This window comes from Oncorhynchus masou, chromosome 5 (assembly GCF_036934945.1).
Source record: "Oncorhynchus masou masou isolate Uvic2021 chromosome 5, UVic_Omas_1.1, whole genome shotgun sequence".
Taxonomy (NCBI): Eukaryota; Metazoa; Chordata; class Actinopteri; order Salmoniformes; family Salmonidae; genus Oncorhynchus; species Oncorhynchus masou.
Genome location: NC_088216.1, coordinates 14,286,010 through 14,301,738, shown reverse-complemented (window position 1 = coordinate 14,301,738; position 15,729 = coordinate 14,286,010). Strand labels below are relative to the sequence as shown.

Here is a 15,729-nt window from a genome sequence, read left to right as displayed (position 1 = left end):
GGTAAGATGTGTCTCTCTCTGCAGAGTGCCTCGTTCAAGTTAAGTCATGTCCACACAGATCCTTATTTCCCCATTGGCTTTTGGGACCACCAACCATCCGTGCACGCCAGTCGGTGGGACTCTCTATTTTAGACACCGCCCCAATGTCTTCCATCCTCCCCAACTCTTCCTTTACTCTGGCCAATAAAGGGATAGCACCCGGCGGGGGGTGGTAAGGACATAGGAGACAGCATCCTCTTTCAGGCGGGTTTTGTAGTCACCTTCTATCCTTCCTAGACCAGAAAACACTTTGGGGAATTTCTTTTTGAAAACCTCACCTGGGTCCTCCAGTTCGCTCACTCTCTCAATGAGTTGCAATGCTTCAATTGCCCTCAGCCCCAGCAACGGGCTGGCTAGAGAGTCAATGACGAAGACAGGCTGGATGGCACTTTTGTCTTTACTGTCCAGTTTAATCACCAAGTGCCCTTCCACTGGTAATATCTTATTACTGGGCCCGTACAGTTTTTAGTTTGTAGAGAGCATAGGTCCATCTCTGCTATAGCTATACAGCCCAGTTGGGATAGCTGTCACTGCTGCCCCAGTGTCTAGTTTAAATGACACAACCTCCCCATTGAGTTTAATGTCTGAATGCCAGCCAGCGTTGTTATCCTTTACTTCTCCCAGAAAGATGCTGTCCTGCTTGTACCTCCTCTGAAACCTCATGCATTTGCGTTAATCGACAGACAGCTGAAAAGTTCCTCTCCTGTGACATGTCCTGCATTCCCGCATCCTTTGCTGGGAAATCTTTCCATCTGTGGAAAAGGGGGATTTCCCACATTTGCGACAAACACTTGAACTAGCTACTGGTGCTGTCTGTGATTGTTTTCTCCACGTCTGTCTCTGTTCTGTGTTCCCCTCCGTTGTTTTTTAGCTCTGTATGAAAATGCATGTATTTCCTCACTCTCTTCGTTCTGCAGGGCGCTGCTGTCGCGCAGTATCGTCTGCTGTCTTTTTACTGTCTCACTCAGCCTCACCTGGTTTACAGCTTTGGACAAGGTAAGCTGGGAATCCATGTAACGGCAATATATTACGACCAGGGCGTGACAATCCAACTGTAACTTTACAGAAAGTGATATGTTTCTTATTCCCACTATAATCCGATCTCGGATCAGCTCTTCCCTGAGCGCGCCAAACTGACAATGTTCTGCTAGTTTGTGAACAGCTGTGATAAAACTGTCGGTGGTTTCACCCTGCTCCTGTTTGCGCATATTAAACCTAGCTCTCTCAAATATAATGCTGTGTCTCCCTACAAAATGCGTTTCAAAACAGTCTTTAACCGCACTGTAGTTATGTTTCTCTTCCTCGGTCAACGTTGAAGCATTTAATATATCCTCGGCTTCATCACCCATTGAGTAGATCAGTGTATTAACTTTTAATGGTTCATTTTTTCACGTTTAAGCCTGATGCTACCCTGTACCTTTCAAAGCGCCTGATCCATTTCGGCCAGTTTTGAATGTTCATACAATCAAAATTCTCCCGGGGACTAATGCCAAATCCGTCAGCACAAGCCACTGGCATGTCGGTGTTTGCGCCAGAGGCCGTTGAACTTGGAGTCGCAAAACCCTGAAATCCCGCCAGCTTCTTCCTCTTGCAACATGTTGCTTAGCAGTAACTTAGTCCTTGCTCGTTAGCTAGCAAAATAATGATATGCCCTGTTTTATCTCCAACACGGTGCCCTCCCTGATTTGAAACAGTCTGAATGTATGATTTACTTGGTACGTCCTTCACGTTTATGTGAATTTTAAAACCACTTCTGACACCATGTAGTATTGTTTAAAATAAGGACGCACGACAACGAAGTTCGAGCTCCAGCATGTTTACTAACCTTAACCTCGCATGTCATACATAGGTACGGATACCCCTAAGGGACATCCTACTACAGCTTGAACCCTAGGTTATGCCAGGACTCTAGGTTATACTTGAACCCTAGGTTATGCCAGGACTCTAGGTTATACTTGAACCTTAGGTTATGCCAGGACTCTAGGTTATAATTGAACCCTAGGTTATACTTGAACCCTAGGTTATACTTGAACCCTAGGTTATGCTTGAACCCTAGGTTATACTTGAACCCTAGGTTATGCCAGGACTCTAGGTTATACTTGAACCCTAGGTTATACTTGAACCCTAGGTTATGCCAGGACTCTAGGTTATACTTGAACCCTAGGTTATGCCAGGACTCTAGGTTATACTTGAACCCTAGGTTATGCCAGGACTCTAGGTTATACTTGAACCCTTGCTTATACTTGAACCCTAGGTTATGCCAGGACTCTAGGTTATACTTGAACCCTAGGTTATGCCAGGACTCTAGGTTATACTTGAACCCTAGGTTATACTTGAACCCTAGGTTATGCCAGGACTATAGGTTATACTTGAACCCTAGGTTATTTAAGCTTAGACCCTAGGTTATGCCAGGAACCTAGATTATGCTAGGACCCTAGGTTATACTAGAACCCTAGGTTATGTATACACATTCTTACTCAAAAATCTACTCCAACAACACATTGCTGTCATAATTTTTATTAACTCTTGTTGTGGTTCAGCAATAAATTCAAATGGACAACATATCTAAACATCAACAGTTAATACAAAAACTCCCGGGCTAAAATGTGAACTCAACTTGAACGGGGAGCCGAGCAGAATCATTTCAGTTTGAGACAGAAAAAAATATTATTTGTTAGACATACAAGATACTAGCCTGGGTAGCAGTCTCGTTGTGCTTACAGTCCACACAGTATCCATTTTTCTCATTCTGATATGCCAAACATGGCATGGAGAGTGGAATGTTAGCACAAAACAGGTCGGGATGTCAGGCTAACAGGATACCCACATTTGTCATTTAAAATGAACTGGTCATGGTTGGTAAGACAAGTCTTTTACAACCAGAGATCAAGAAGACACCTGATCCAATGCCTTCCGATGGCCCCTAATGAGAGGAAGTCGGAGATACAAAGTTGTATTTACAGCTGTTTGTCTGGTAACTTCAGTCCCCTGGTCCCAAATCCCTCCCTAGAACTGCCAACATGGTGAGGGCCAAAGGGACAGGGTGGGTAAGTATTAGGGATGGACTGATTTGTGTGGTACGGAGCGAAGAGACAGGGTGGGTAAGCATTAGGGATGGACTGATTGTGTGGTACGTAGCGAAGAGACAGGGTGGGTAAGCATTAGGGATGGACTGATTGTGTGGTACGTAGCGATTCCCGACAGAGACGGGCTGGATTTGTGTCTCTGGATGTTTCTTCAGACTGCTCAACTGGGCCAAGGCTTTATCTTACAGTGTGATTATGGCTGTGTGTCTCCTGGTGTTTCATCAGACTGGTCAACTGGGCGAAGGCTTTATCTTACAGTGTGATTATGGCTGTGTGTCTCCTGGTGTTTCTTCAGACTGGTCAACTGAGCGAAGGCTTTATCACACATGCGGCACTGGAACGGTTTCTCTCCTGTGTGGGTCCGCCGGTGGTTTTTCAGGACATTCCCGTCAGCAAACCTCCTCCCGCAGTCAGGGCATTGGTACGGTTTCTCTCCAGTGTGGATTCGCATGTGGCTATTGCAGTGGCCCTTCCTTGTGAATCTCTTGTCACAGTAAGTACAGCAGTATGGTTTCTCACCCGCATGAATCCGGAGATGAAGTTTTAAACTCCCTGCCAGAGAGAAACTCTTCCCACACTGAGGGCAAAGGTAAGGCCTCTCTCCAGTGTGTTTCCTCTGATGAACAAGTAAGTTACCTTTATTGGAAAAGGTCTTGTCGCACTGGGAGCAGTGGACCCGGCTAGGGTGGGTCCGTACATGATCCTTCAGAAGAGCCTTGGTAGAGAACACCTCCCCGCAGTGGGGGCATGGAAGAGGGTCTTGGTGCCTGTGGATTGGACCCAGTGTCTCCCCCTTGTGGTTCTCCTGGTGATGCCGTTGTAATGTTTTTGTATGACGAAATTTCATCCCGCACACCAAGCAGTGGTAGGGTTTCTCTTCTGTGTGAGTTCTGATGTGTTTCTTTAAATTTCCACGATCACTGTAACTGTTTCCACACTGAGGGCAGGAGTACGGTTTCTCCTCAGAATGAATTCTCAGGTGTCTTTTAAGACTGGCGGCCACAGGGAATCCCCTTCCGCATTCCAAGCACACATGTGGGTTCTTCAGAGGGTCACTTGGCGGGTGCCTTGTTTTTATGTGCGATTCCAATCTTTCTGCAGTTATGAAGCTCTTCTTACATTGACCACAGCGGTGAGGGTGGTCTGTGTGAAAAACCTCCCGGTGATATTCAAGGCTTTGTTTTCCAATGAATTGCTTCCCACAATCAGAGCAGAGGTAAGGTTTCACTTTGGGGTTCCCTGTGTGTTGTTTAACAGCATGGGACCTCATGTGTTTCTTTAAGTTTCCAGAATCATTGTAGTCTTTCCCACAACGAGGACAAACAAACGGCTTCTCCCCAGTATGAGTTCTCTGGTGTCTCTTAAGATTGCCGGCCTGCGTGAATCTCTTTCCACATTCAGAGCACATGTAAGGTTTCTCTCCAGACAGACACAGTAAATGTGTTTTCAGATTTGTAGCTGTGACAAAATTCTTCCCACAATGATCACAGATATGGGAGCCAGGCCTGTCTCCCGAGAGGGTTTTGTGTTGTTCAGCATTAGACCAGCTGTGGGGTTTCTCTCCCGTCTGTGTTGTCTTGTGTATTATATGGCTACTCTGCCCCGGTGTCTTCCTGCAGTCGTCGAGGCGTACAGACACCCTCTTCAGACCGCACAATAAGGCGCTACCGGGAGAGGCACGACCTGGAGACTCTGGGAGAGGGGAGGGGGGTGGTGGAGGCTTGTCCTGGAAATCATTAAAATAGAGAATCAGGGTGAGAAACACTCTCGTACTTGTCAAGGAATTGTGAAGTCTCAAAATGTAGCCTAGTGGTTAAGAGCATTGGACAAATAACCGAAAGGTTGCTGGTTTGAATCCTCAAGCCGACTAAGTGAAAAATCTGTCAAAGTGCCCACTTAACCCAATTTGTTCATGTTAGAGTGGCGCACAATTGGCCCAGCGCCGTCCGGGTTAGGGTTTAGCCGGGGTTAGGCCGTCACTGCAAATAAGAATTTGCTCTTAACTGACTTGCCTAGTTAAACAAATCTAAGTCTCTCTGGATAAGAGTGTCTTCTCAGTGACTAAAATGTTGTTTAAAAAAAAAGGTGATCTCAAAGGTCTTTCCTTGATTCCCATCATCTTTGATTACTTGGTCTTCTTAAAATACACCGGAGGATAAATGTCCCAAGAGGAGGAACCTCAGATATTCTCCTTCAATGCATTTATAGGAGGTCAAGGAATCAAGGGGAAGACTGTTGAGAAACAGAACACTTTCTGACTGGGGAATACTCACGTAACTGTGGCTCTCTGGAGCTGACTCCGCCTCCAGTCCGTTGCTAAGCAACCCAGCTCCTCCCTCTCCATTCCATTCTTCATCGCAGTCGACAGCATCATCATCGCATTGGCTGGGATGCGAGGGTTCCGCTGTCAGTCCGTTGCTAGGCAACCAATCCCCGTCCCCCTTGTTGTGTTCTTCATTGCGGTCTACATCCTCTGATTGGCCGGGACTCATGAGTGCACTGCTACCCTCCTCCTGTGTCCTCCTGATGTCCTCTTTCAGTTGGACTAACCAAGACATTCCCTGCTCCTCTGATTTCATTGACTCCGTATTGTCCCACATTTCCTCCATGACTTTACGCCTTAATAAGCGATGATTCATCCCTTTAATTTCAGAGCCATCCATTCCACAGCGTTCACACATGTCGCGTAAATTGTCCTCAGTTAAATTCCATAAACTCTTTTCGATTTCATCCATCAATGTTTCCTTCTCTGAACTGAGTGGATTCATATTGTCCTGCTCGTGTGGCAACAACGACAATTGCAGTCAATGGCAGGACTTTAGAGTATCTGTAAAAAAATATTTATACATCAAAACACTCATCTGTAACTTCATGTCATTATTAACTGATATTTAAACCATATAACCAGCCGTTTTGAGATCAGCCTGGAACGTGGCCATTGCTCTGTTAGCATGAGTTAGCTGGCTAGCTAGTTTCTTAGCTATTCTATTCATGTTGTGTAGGGGACCCAAATCAATCCCAACATTGGAGCAAATCAGTCGGGACGTAACTAGCAAGCATAATAAACCCAATAACTGTTATAGCGTGGACTGTAATATTGGGTTTATCTTACAGTCCACGCTACAACAACTATAGCTAGCGGTATACAAGGCAGCTAACGTTAGCGGAGCTAGCTAGATCAGCGTGGGCTAACTTAGCTAGCTATTCATGTGGACCTAGCTAGCTTACGACTACATGGTTCTGGCTATGCCTAACGACAAATTCCATATAATTTCGCTATAGACGCATACGAAATACCTAATTACTCTAAATATATTTTATTATAACGTCTGTGACTTTCCTTCCGATGTGTTCTGATGTATACCTTTTGACCTCGGGGAGCATGTCGATGGCGTCATTTCCGGTATGGTAATAAGAAATCCTTCTAAATAAAAGCCCCTATTTCAAGACTTGACATTTCTTCAAACCTTCACACCCACTCCATCCCTTCTCTCTCTTCCGGTGAATGATAGGATAAGTTGTACCAGACAGTAGAAGCTAGCTCCTCATTAAATGACCGAACCATTATCAACAATCACCTGTTTGTTAGGTGGACATGATAAAGACATCACAAGGCATGTACCGAGGACCAGGGGTGAAATTCAATTTGTTATCGGTATGAGACCTACCATGTTTTTTTACTTATCTATTCATAAAATGACATTTAGATGCATAGATTACACATAGTGAAAACGTGTTTTTAGAAATGTGTTCAAATTTATTGAAAATTAAAATACTGAAATATTTTGTTTACATAAGTATTCATACCCCTGTGTCAATACTTTGTAGTAGCACCTATCTGGGTAAGTCTCTAAGAGCGTTCCACACCTGGATTGTGCAACATTTGCCCATTATTCTTTTCAAAATTCTTCAAAATCTGTCAAATTGGTTGTTGATCATTGCAAGACAACCATTTTCAGGTCTTGCCATAGATTTTCATATACGTTTAGGTCAAAACTGTAACTCAGCCACTCAGGAACATTCCCTGTCTTCTTGGTAAGCAACTACAGTGTAGATTTGGCTTTGTGTTTTAGGTTATTGTCCTGCTGAAAGGTGTATTCATCTCTCAGTGTCTGGTGAAAAGCAGACTGAACCAGGTTTTCCTCTAGGATTTTGCCTGTGTTTGGCTCCATTCTAAAACTCCAGTCCCTATTGATTACAAGCATATCCATAACATGATGCAGCCACCACTGTGCTTGAAAACATGGAGAGTAGTACTCATTAATGTGTTGTATTGGATTTCCCCCAAACATAACAGTTTGTATTCAGGACCAAAGGTTCATACAGTGCCCTCCACTAATATTGACACCCTTGGTAAATATGAGCCAAACGTGCTGTGAAAAACATTTATTGGCTGTTTATCCTCTTGGTCTTTCATTCAAACATTCACAAAAATCAAACCTTTAATTGAAGTAAAATGATTGAAAAAAAAAACGTGAAATAAATTAATTATATATTTTTCTCTAAAATATGTGTGCCACAATTATTGGCACCCCTAGAAATTCTTATGAGTAAAATCTAACTGAAGTATATTCCCATTCATATTTAAAATTTTTAAGTTCACCTGAGTGATTCGGACCACTTAAGAGGTAAGCTTCCTGTTGACTTCCTGATTCACTGGGGTAAAAATATGAGGTGACACAGAGGCCAAGTTCCCATAGTCAACCATCACCATGGGAAAGACCTGAGAATACAGTAATGATGTGCGACAAAAGGTTGTCGAGCTGCACAAATCAGGAAATGGCTATAAGAAAATAGCTCAACGGTTGAAAATGCCCATTTCCACTATCAGGGCGATAATTAAGAAGTTTAAAGCAACTATAAATGTTAACAAATCGGGACAAATTGTTAGGATACATGGTATCATGGACTCCATCATGTACCAGCAGATATTAAATCAAAACCTGACTGCCTCTGCTAGGAAGCTTAAACTGGGCCTTGGTTGGATCTTCCAGCAGGACAATGATCCAATGCACCACTCAAAATCAATACAAAAATGGTTCACTGACCACATAATCAAGGTTTTGCCACAGCCATCCAAGTCCCCTGACTTAAACCCCATAGAAAACCAGTGGGATGAGTTAAAGAGGAGAGTCCACGAGCGTGGACCTGGGAATCTGAGGGATCTGGAGAGATTCTGTATGGAGGAATGGTCTCAGATCCCTTGCCATGTGTTCTCTAACCTCTTTACCCATTATAGGAGAAGACTCAGAGCTGTTGCACAAAGTATTGAATGAAGGGGTGCCAATAATTGTGTCACACATATTTGAGAAAATATTTGTTTTATGATTAGAATGTATTTTTTCTTTCAATGATTTTTGCTTTAATTAAAGGTTCGCTTTTTGTGAATATTTTGATTGAAAAACCAAGAGGATAAATAATACACTTTTTTTCACAACCCGTTTTTCTCATGTCTACCAAGGGTGCCAATATTAGTGGACTGGAGCTTTTCCAAATGTTTCCATCCCCAGTTTTCTCCTATCACAAAGCTGTCGTCAAGGCAAAGGGTGACTTCTTTGAAGAATCTAAAATCTAAAATATATTTAGATTTGTTTTAACACTTTTTTTGGTTACTACATGATTCCATATGTGTCATTTCATAGTTTTGATGTCTTCACTATTATTCTACAATGTAGAAAATAGTACAAATAAAGAAAACCCTTGAATGATTAGGTGTTCTAAAACTTTTGACTGGTACTGTATGTACACCATATTCACACTACACTCCCACACAAAACCCTCACACATTCACAAACACTACATAGGCACGCTGCTGTTCTTTAATTTACTCATATGCAGCCAGCAGCATACCACTGCAGCATACCACCCTGCATACCACTGCTGGCTTGCTTCTGAAGCTAAGCAGAATTGGTCCTGGTCAGTTCCTGGATGGGAGACCAGATGCTGCTGGAAGTAGTGTTGGAGGGCCAGTAGGAGGCACTCTTTCCTCTGGTCTAAAAAAATATCCCAGGGCAGTGATTGCCCTGTGACACTGCCCTGTGTAGGGTGCTGTCTTTCGGGTGGGACGTGAAACGGTTGTCCTGACTCTCTGAGGTTATTAAAGAACCCATGGCAATTATTGCAAGAGTAGGGGTGTTAACCCTGGTGTCCTGGCTAAATTCCCAATTTGGCCCTCAAACCATCATGGTCACCTAATCATTCCCAGTTTACAATTGGCTCATTCATCCCCCTCCTCTCCCCTGTAACTATTCCCCAGGTCGTTGCTGTAAATGAGAACGTGTTCTTAGTCAACTTACCTGGTAAAACAACAGATAAATAAAATATTATCTATCCTAATGCTTAGTCACTTCACCCTGCCTTCATGTACATACAGTAAGTACCTCTGTATATTGATCTGGTATGGGTACTCCCTGTATATAGCTCGACATTGATCTAGTACTTCCTGTATAAACTGTAGCTTATCTATTATTCCTTGTGTTAGTTACTATTTTATTTTTAAACTCTGCATCGTTGGGAAAGGTTCGTAATTAAGCATTTCACTGCCAAGTTGTATTCGGTACAAGTGATAAATAAAATTAGATTTTCACTAAATAATTCCAGCATCCAAACAGCGCACAATTTGAAGAATATGAATAGTTTCTCAGTTGTGGTCAATTGGACGCCTGTAGCCTGAATTGATGCATCCACTGTTGCCTTGGCAACATTTTAGTGTTCTCGCGGGATTACAATGCAATTTTGAGGGTTTTACTGCCAGTTTTCAAGTCAAATCACTCATTTTCATGCAGTTGACATGCGGTATTGTTAAATAATGGTGTAATTTTCTCTAGTTTTCTTGGCATTTCTTAGAAATGATTGTGATAGGTTCACATTTTACCGGTACGGTGTTCCCCCACTATTTATTTTCCGGGTCGCGGTACCAGAGCACACCGGCTAACTTTGACCCCTGCCTAGGACCCTTATTTATGCATAAAACTTCTTCCTCAAAGAATTAGAAAAATAATTACCCAACAACAAATCATTGTCACCATTTTATTTCCACCAGTTGAGGTTCGGCCATGAATTTTAAACACGGTTTCAAAATGAACAACATATCCAAATATCAACTGTGAATACAAAAACTCTGGAGATAAAATATGAACTTTGAGCAAAATAAATATTTTGAGACAGATGGACAAAAAACAACAACAATCTATTCCAAGCTCTATATACAGCATATCAATCCTCAATGACTGCAAACCTGCCTCAATAAAATCATAACACATTAAAAGAAAATAAATGGATCCTTCAATTCATTTCCATCTAGTTATCTACAAGGGATTGGACAGGTTTAAGCAAAAGTCTAGGTTCCTGTCCCAATATGCTAGAAATGCATCCTTCCTATCTGGGACAGGTAACAGATAGGTTACCGGGTAACAGACAGGTTACCGGGTAACAGACAGGTTACCGGGTAACAGAACACCGGACAACTTGGTAAGGTGTAAACCAGGTTACCATTGAATCTGTGATGGGTAGGGATAAGGGACATGCTGATTGGGTGGTAGGTAGGGATTAGGGAGTCTTGGGACAGAGACAGGCTGTGTTAGCCTGTGTGTCTCCTGATGTTTCTTCAGACTGCTCAACTGAGCGAAGGCTTTATCACACAAGCGGCATTGGAACGGTTTCTCTCCTGTGTGGGTCCGGCGGTGGTTTTTCAGGACATTCCCGTCAGCGAAACACCTCCCGCAGTCAGGGCATTGGTACGGTTTCTCTCCAGTGTGGATTCGCAGATGAAGATTGCAGTGACTCTTACTTGTGAATCTCTTGTCACAGTAAGTACAGCAGTATGGTTTCTCACCCGCATGTATCCGGAGATGAAGTTTTAAACTCCCTGCCAGAGAAAAACTCTTTCCACACTGAGGGCAAAGGTAAGGCCTCTCTCCAGTGTGTATCCGCTGATGAACCAGTAAGTTACTTTTAGTGGAGAAGGTCTTGTCGCATCGGGAGCAGTGAACCCGGCTAGAGTGGGTCCGTAGATGATCCTTCAGAAGAGCCTTGGATGAGAACTCCTCCCCGCAGTGGGGGCATGGAAGAGGGTCTTGGTGCCTGTGGATGGGACCCAGTGTCTCCCCGTTGTGGTTCTCCTGGTGATGCCGTTGTAACGTTTTTGTATGACGGAACTTCATCCCACACACCGAGCAGTGGTAGGGTTTCTCTTCTGTGTGAGTTCTGATGTGTTTCTTTAAATTTCCACGATCATTGTAACTGTTTCCACACTGAGGGCAGGAGTACGGTTTCTCCCCAGTATGGATTCTCAGGTGTCTTTTAAGACTGGCGGTCACAGGGAATCCCCTTCCGCATTCCAAGCACACGTGTGGATTCTTCAGAGGATCACTAGGCGGGTGCCTTGTTTTTATGTGCGATTCCAATCTTGCTGCAGTTATGAAGCTCTTCTTACATTGACCACAGCGGTGAGGGTGGTCTGTGTGAAAAACCTCCCGGTGATGTTCAAGGCTTTGTTTTCCAATGAATTGCTTCCCACATTCAGAGCAGAGGTAAGGTTTCACTGTGTGTTGTTTACCCATGTGACTTTTGATGTGTTTCTGTAAGTTTCCAGAATCACTGCAAGCCTTCCCACAATGATGGCAGACGTACGGTTTCTCCCCAGTATGAGTTCTCAGGTGTCTCTTCAGACTTCCAGCCTGACTGAAGCCCTTTCCACATTCAGAGCAGACGTGTGGTTTCTCTGCAGTCAAGTTCTCTCTCCTTCTCTGCAGGGACTGTATGTGTAGTTTTAGACTTCTTGCTGTGGTAAAATTCTTACCACAGTGATCACAGATATGAGAGCCATCTCCGGAGTGGGCTTGTTTGTATTCTTTAGCATTACGGACGCTCTTCTGATAGGCAAGTCTCTTCACAATGACTTCCTCTCCTGGGTGAGTTTTTCTGATGTGTCTCTTTAAGTTTCCAGAATCAGTACAAGCCCTCCCACAACGAGGACAGACGTACGGTTTCTCCCCCGTATGAGTTCTCTGGTGTCTCTGAAGACTGCCGGCCTGGGTGAACCTCTTTCCACATTCAGAGCAGACGTGTGGTTTCTCTCCAGACAGACACGGTAAATGTGTTTTCAGATTGGAAGCAGTGCCAAAATTCTTCCCACAGTGATCACAGATATGGGAGCCAGGCCTGTCTCCTGAGAGGGTTTTGTGTTGTTCAGCATTAGACCAGCTGTGGGGTTTCTCTCCCGTCTGTGTTGTCTTGTGTATTATATGGCTACTCTGCCCCGGTGTCTCCCTGCAGTCGACCAGCCACACAGACACCCTCTTCAGACCCAGCAGTAATACACTACTGGGAGAGGCATGACCTGGAGACTCTGGGAGAGGGGAGGAGGGTGGTGGAGGCTTGTCCTGCAAATCATTAAAATAGAGAATCAGGGTGAGAAACACTCTCGTACTTGTCAAGGGATTGTGAAGTCTCAAAATGTAGCCTAGTGGTTAAGAGCATTGGACCGGGGACCGCTACCGGGGACTCTGGGAGGGTAAAGGGGGGCGGGGGAGGTTTGTCCTAGAAAATCATAAAAAAAATAGAGATGGAATGAATCAGGGCGGGAAACACTTCCCAGCCGAGTCATTTTTTTTGCAGAGAAAATTAAAAGCCTTTCCTTGATTCCTCTCATCTGTCGATTACTCGGCATCCTTCTTACAATACATTGGAGGATGAAGGGAAATAACCTAGAACCTTCTCCAATGCATTCACAGAAGGAGGTCCAGGAATCAACGATGAGAGGACTCAAGGAAAGGGAAACACACTTCAAGCAGAGGTCGCATTAACGCCGTTCTTCTACGCATAAAATTAAAGATAAAAACGCAGAAAAAAATATCTTGTTGCGTTTTTTTGTAAAACTTCAAGTAGGTTTCACTCCAAATCATGAATTTAAAAACGGACACATTTTTTTTGTGCTTCAAGTTGCACTTCTGCATTCGGATGAAATATCTTCGCTCTCGTCTTGACCAATTACATTCCACCACTCTGACTGCCGTGTGCATCAGTTCAGTTACAATGCTTAAAAGATGAACTTCAAAGCAAAACATCAGGAAATGTATCTGGCTCCATTCTTTCTATGATAAACATTATAAATATGTTGGCCGTGCATCGTTTTGGTAAAATATACCTTGTTTTTTTATTGTAAGCTCATTTACTTGTGTGACTGCTAGCCAAATAGTTTCAGTTGTCATCTGATGAAATGCATGTGAATTAAAACTGTAGTTATATGTCTATTGATCACTCTATTGATCACTCTATTGAACACTTAACTTTCAATATAAAAAGCAGGGGAAATGGTTTAAAACACTTTATGGTCTGCTGATTGGAATGCTGATTTCTAAAAGCTAATGTTTAACGAGAATTTAAGTACTCACCTCTCTCACTCTCTGCTCTGGTGTGTGCCTCTCTGGAGACAACTCCACCTCCAGCCCATCGCTAGCCATCCAATCCCTGTCCTCCTCGTCCCAGTCTACAGCGTCATCGGATTGGCTGGGACTCATGGGCTCCGCCTTCAGTCCGTTGCTCGGCAACCAATCCCTGTCCTTGACGTTGCAGTCTACAGCATCATCGTCGTCATCGTCGTCATCAGCACCATCGTCATCGGATTGGCCGGGACTCATGGGTACAACGCTACCATTCTCCTGTATCCCTTTGAGGTCCTCTTTCAGTTGGAGTGACCAAGATGTTCCCTGCTCCTCCGATTTAATTGAATCCGTATTGTCCTGCATTTCCTCCACATTCCCTGTAGGGATGCTCCTCTGAGTGGCGAAACTCTCCACAACCGTCTCTTCTACTGGGTGAGTTCTTCTCATGTGTTTCCTCAAGTTTCCACAGTCACTGTAGTCCTTTCCACACTGGGGGCAGACGTACGGTTTCTCCCCAGTATGAGTTCTCAGGTGTCTCTTAAGACTGGCAGCCACAGGGAATGCCCTACCGCATTTAGAGCACACGTGTGGATTCTTCAGAGGATCACTTGGCGGGTGTCGTGTTTTTATGTGCGATTCCAATCTTGATGCAGTTATGAAGCTCTTCTTACATTGACCACAGCGATGAGGGTGATCTGTGTGAAAAACTAGCCGGTGATGTTTAAGGCTTGATTTTACAATGAATTGCTTCCCACAATCCGAGCAGTGGTGAGGTTTCACTGTGTGTTGTTTAACAGTGTGCGATCTGATGTGCCTCTTTAATTTACTCTGGTCTGGTGTGTTGCTAAGCAACCCAGCTCCTCCCTCTTCATTCCATTCTTCATCGCAGTCGACAGCATCATCATCACATTGACTGGGATGCAAGGGCTCCGCTGTCAGTCCGTTGCTCGGCAACCAATCCCTGTCCCCCTTGTTGTGTTCTTTATTGCGGTCTACATCCTCTGATTGGCTGGGACTCATAAGTGCACTGCTACTCTCCTCCTGTGTCCTCCTGATGTCCTCTTTCAGTTGGACTAACCAAGACATTCCCTGCTCCTCTGATTTCATTGAATCCGTATTGTCCCACATTTCCTCCATGACTTTACGCCTTAATAAGCGATGATTCATCCCTTTAATTTCAGAGCCATCTAATCCACAACGTTCACACATGTAGCGTAAATTGTCCTCAGTTAGATTCCATAAACTCTTTTCGATTTCATCCATCAACGCTTCCTTCTCAGAACTCATTTTGTCTCAGCAGAGTTAGAATGTTTTTTTTTTCGTGTAAAAATAAAAATAACAACTTGCTATTGAATGGAGCTGTCACTACTGTGAGGTGTGTCTCTCTCCTGTGTATTCACAGGTCTCCTATATCTCCTGCCACACTGGGAGCTTCGGGAAGTGCTGCATTATGAGTCTCTGTCAAAGACAAGTTATTTCAGGGTCCGATCTTCTTCCTGTCACCAGAACAGTGGAATCCCTTGTGAGGTCACCTGTGGAATCCCTTGTGAGGTCATCTGTGGAATCCCTTGTGAGGTCACCTGTGGAATCCCTTGTAAGGTCACCTGTGTAAATAGGACATATGGTGTAAAACAAAAACATGCATTATGCGTGCATTATGTATAGTGGCATTCTATTTTTGTCAAGTCCGTGAAACGTTGCCTTTTAATTTACTGTCACTATTTCATTTTTACTTAATAGAACAATATAATAAAACAAATATTAATGACAATAAAAATATTTTTTGTAAGATATACATGAAATGTCAAGGTTCCCACGATGAGGGCTTGTATTTTGAAGCTAACTAACGTTAACTAGTGTAACAAGAACATTAGGTACAACAGTAACTCATTGATTATATGTACAGTCACTCTGCCTTTATTTACCGTCGTTTTACTCCTACATCGACTCTGTTTGAGCAGAGCTTCAAATTAGTTCGCAGGAGCTATTAGCTAGCCAACAGTACCAAGCTAAAAATGTATCTGTCTGATGATGAAACGTTACCTAGCTAACAGTTATGCAACCGTAACGACTAGCTAACTACACCGTTTGGACAAAGCCAATACCTAATGTTTTAATGACCTGATTTATTTAAACATTTCCCCGTTCTCCCCTCACCGTTAATGCAATCAAAGAATGGCCATATCCAAACTATGTGGAATGGCGTCCAGTGACGGCAT

General features: G+C 43.7%; 2 protein-coding genes across 7 annotated transcripts; both read right to left on the bottom strand.

Moving 5' to 3' along the window:
- Positions 1-2,540: 2,540 nt before the first annotated feature.
- LOC135533880 (gastrula zinc finger protein XlCGF26.1-like) lies at positions 2,541-6,520 on the bottom strand. Of its 2 annotated transcripts, none has more exons than XM_064961086.1 (3): positions 6,490-6,520; positions 5,399-5,952; positions 2,541-4,851 (listed from the first exon to the last, which is right to left on the bottom strand). In XM_064961086.1, the coding sequence occupies exons 2-3, from the start codon at positions 5,891-5,893 to the stop codon at positions 3,373-3,375; spliced, it is 1,974 nt and encodes a 657-aa protein (XP_064817158.1). In that variant the 5' UTR covers positions 5,894-5,952; positions 6,490-6,520; the 3' UTR covers positions 2,541-3,372. The 2 variants fall into 2 exon arrangements, with proteins under 2 accessions (XP_064817158.1, XP_064817164.1); XM_064961092.1 differs by having other exon boundaries at positions 6,423-6,497.
- Positions 6,521-10,140: 3,620 nt separating this feature from the next.
- LOC135533809 (zinc finger protein 420-like) lies at positions 10,141-15,720 on the bottom strand. Of its 5 annotated transcripts, none has more exons than XM_064961042.1 (3): positions 15,436-15,720; positions 13,520-15,114; positions 10,141-12,508 (listed from the first exon to the last, which is right to left on the bottom strand). In XM_064961042.1, the coding sequence occupies exons 2-3, from the start codon at positions 14,795-14,797 to the stop codon at positions 10,613-10,615; spliced, it is 3,174 nt and encodes a 1,057-aa protein (XP_064817114.1). In that variant the 5' UTR covers positions 14,798-15,114; positions 15,436-15,720; the 3' UTR covers positions 10,141-10,612. The 5 variants fall into 5 exon arrangements, with proteins under 5 accessions (XP_064817114.1, XP_064817117.1, XP_064817120.1 ...); XM_064961045.1 differs by having other exon boundaries at positions 13,520-15,090; XM_064961048.1 differs by having other exon boundaries at positions 13,520-15,066.
- Between the last annotated feature and the right edge of the window lie 9 nt (positions 15,721-15,729).